The sequence below is a fragment of the Echiichthys vipera genome (genome assembly GCF_963691815.1).
Source record: "Echiichthys vipera genome assembly, chromosome: 21".
NCBI lineage: Eukaryota > Metazoa > Chordata > Actinopteri > Perciformes > Trachinidae > Echiichthys > Echiichthys vipera.
In genome coordinates, this window is record NC_139846.1 from 25,868,599 (window position 1) to 25,871,098 (window position 2,500).

Genomic DNA, 2,500 nt, shown 5'->3' on the forward strand with positions numbered 1-2,500 from the left:
GACTCGTCCATGCAGCACTCCGCCAAGTCGCAGGTCACCTCCAAACGCATCAGCAACATCATCGACTTCCTCACCCACCAGGTGTGTTCAGGAGCGAGGCCGTGAGTCATTAAGGGCGCAATCACACTGTGCCTCCGTACCGTGCCCAAACAGGTTCCACAGCTAAAGTCTGGTTCCTTTGACCAGTGTGAGTGCAACCGTACCACGTCTAGGAGCGGCACACTTGCCGTCCACGGCCCGTTTGGGAGAGGTGGGCTTTAGTAAAGCACGTTTGCACGTGTACGAGCACGAGCGTGCGCACGTGTACGAGCACGAGGCCTACGGCGGTTCTGAGGTCATTTCCTGTGCGCCTGTTGGGACGTAGAAAAAAGAAGGAGGGGCCATGCGCGGACATTTCAAACAATGGCGGTGAAAGGTTCACGTTGGTGTGATGCGGAGGTGGAGTGTTTACTGCAGATTTGGTCGATGAAAAGATTCAAAAACAGTCGACAAGACGCACAAAAACTCCGAGGTCTACGGAAAGATCTGGAAACAAAGCCACGCATCGCCATGACGTCATCAATGCGTGTGACGTGTTACGGCGTGATGACGTATAGGCAGCAAGAAGCATTCTCCGAGGCCCAGGTAGTGTGAGTACAAACGGGCCTGGAGGGGGGGACAAGGACCCTAAAGCACGGGGCACGGGACGGAGGCACAGTGGGAGGGCGCCCTGAGTGATCTAAGCTGAAGACGATGCTGTAACCAGTACCTGTCTGTCCCTCCCTCAGGTGTTCTGTTACACCGCCCGGAGTCTCTATGAAGAACACAAGCTGCTGTTCACGCTGCTGTTGGCTCTGAAGATCGACCTGCAGGCCCAAAACATCTCCCACCCCGAGGTTCTCACCTTCGTCAAAGGTCTCACACCCTCCTCTTCCTCTTCCTCCTCCTCTTCCTCTTCCTCCTCCTCTCTCCTTTTTCTTTTTCCAAGTAAATTGATGGTAAACATCGTTTGCGTTTGTAGGCGGAGCCTCTCTGGATCTGAACTCCGTGGAATCCAAACCGCGGCGCTGGATCCTGGATCAGACCTGGCTCAACCTGGTGCAGCTGTCCGGTCTGCCGCCCTTCGCCCAGATCCTGACCCAGGTAGAACCCGGATCCGTTAACGCCGGAGCAGGTAAAGCTGGAGCGCACAGACCCACGGGAGTCTCCTTGTGTCCAGGTGAGCCAGAACGAGCGTGCCTGGAGGACGTGGTTCGACCACCCGACGCCAGAGGACGCCACACTGCCTGATGGGTACGACGAGAAGCTCGACACCTTCCGGAAGCTTCTGCTCATCCGGAGCTGGTGTCCCGACCGAACCACAGCTCAGGTGCGACCGCCAAACACGGCACTTTCTTGTTCCCTACGGTGCAACACCTGCACGCTCTAGTTCCCTAACGCTGGGACTCTGGCGGCGAGAATGAAGTACCGTTTGTGTTTGTGTGTGTGTGTGTGTGTGTGTGGACCAGGCGCGTCACTACATCTCGGACTCTTTGGGTCAGCAGTACGCTGAAGGTTTGGTTCTGGACCTGGACGCCATGCTGGCCGAGAGTGACCCCAGGACGCCGATGGTCTGTCTGCTGTCGATGGGCTCTGACCCGACTGAGAACATAGAGAGACTGGCCAAGAGCAAGGTAAAAACCAACACATCCACAGGTTTACCCACACAACAGATCCACAGATGATGAGAGTCCTGCTCTCTGCCTGCAGGGGGCGCCGTGCCGTCCTATTTCCATGGGGCAGGGCCAGGAGGTTCACGCTCGCAGGCTATTGGCCAACAGCATGACGGACGGCGGCTGGCTCCTCCTCCAGAACTGCCACCTTGGACTGGACTTCCTGGACGAGCTGCTGGAGACGGTCACCACGGCGACTCCAGAGAGCGTGCACAAAGGTTTCCGCGTGTGGCTGACGACCGACGTGCACCCCAGGTATCAGACGAGACGAACGCCCTCTAGAGGTCGCAGTGGTCATCGAACCAGATCAGATAACGCACGGATGATTTTTCAGAGACGGAGCTGAAACGTAAATATGATTTGATTTATTCACAGATTCCCCATCAACTTCCTTCAGTCCTCCATCAAGTTCACCAACGAACCTCCTCTTGGTAAGAAACTGTGGTTTGCTCTCTGTAAACATAGGGATGTAGAATCCGTAGGCAGCGGGGTCAACGTAGCAACGTAGCATTTAGCGTTCCGTTTAAAGACGTAGCAGCGTTGACCAATCACCTTTGACCAAATATCGTTTTTACCTAAAACACGAACAAAATGAAGTTAAAACAATGACCGGCGAATGGAACAATTGTTGACCCTCGCCATCGTTAGCCGTTAGCCGTTAGCCGTCCTCCTCATCCAAGAGTTTTCATCAGTTCATGAACGCATCTGACCAGGCTGGGACTGGACCAGGACCAGGACCAGGACCAGGACCAGGCTGGGACTGGTCCAACTAACTGGTGTGGCTGGCGATCCAGGTATTTAACCTCTCA

At 55.3% G+C, this 2,500-nt stretch overlaps 1 protein-coding gene across 1 annotated transcript in view; it reads left to right on the top strand.

Moving 5' to 3' along the window:
• Nucleotides 1–2,500, top strand: part of LOC310963560 (dynein axonemal heavy chain 5-like) — a gene marked incomplete at both ends in the record, with an annotated part of 54,371 nt that overhangs the window by 48,472 nt on the left and 3,399 nt on the right. Inside the window, 7 exon segments of the mRNA XM_083936424.1 lie at nucleotides 1–81; nucleotides 768–894; nucleotides 1,001–1,122; nucleotides 1,199–1,348; nucleotides 1,488–1,652; nucleotides 1,729–1,946; nucleotides 2,067–2,122. The exon segment at nucleotides 1–81 is cut by the window's left edge and continues 171 nt beyond it. Coding sequence (XP_083792550.1) covers nucleotides 1–81; nucleotides 768–894; nucleotides 1,001–1,122; nucleotides 1,199–1,348; nucleotides 1,488–1,652; nucleotides 1,729–1,946; nucleotides 2,067–2,122 — 919 coding nt within the window.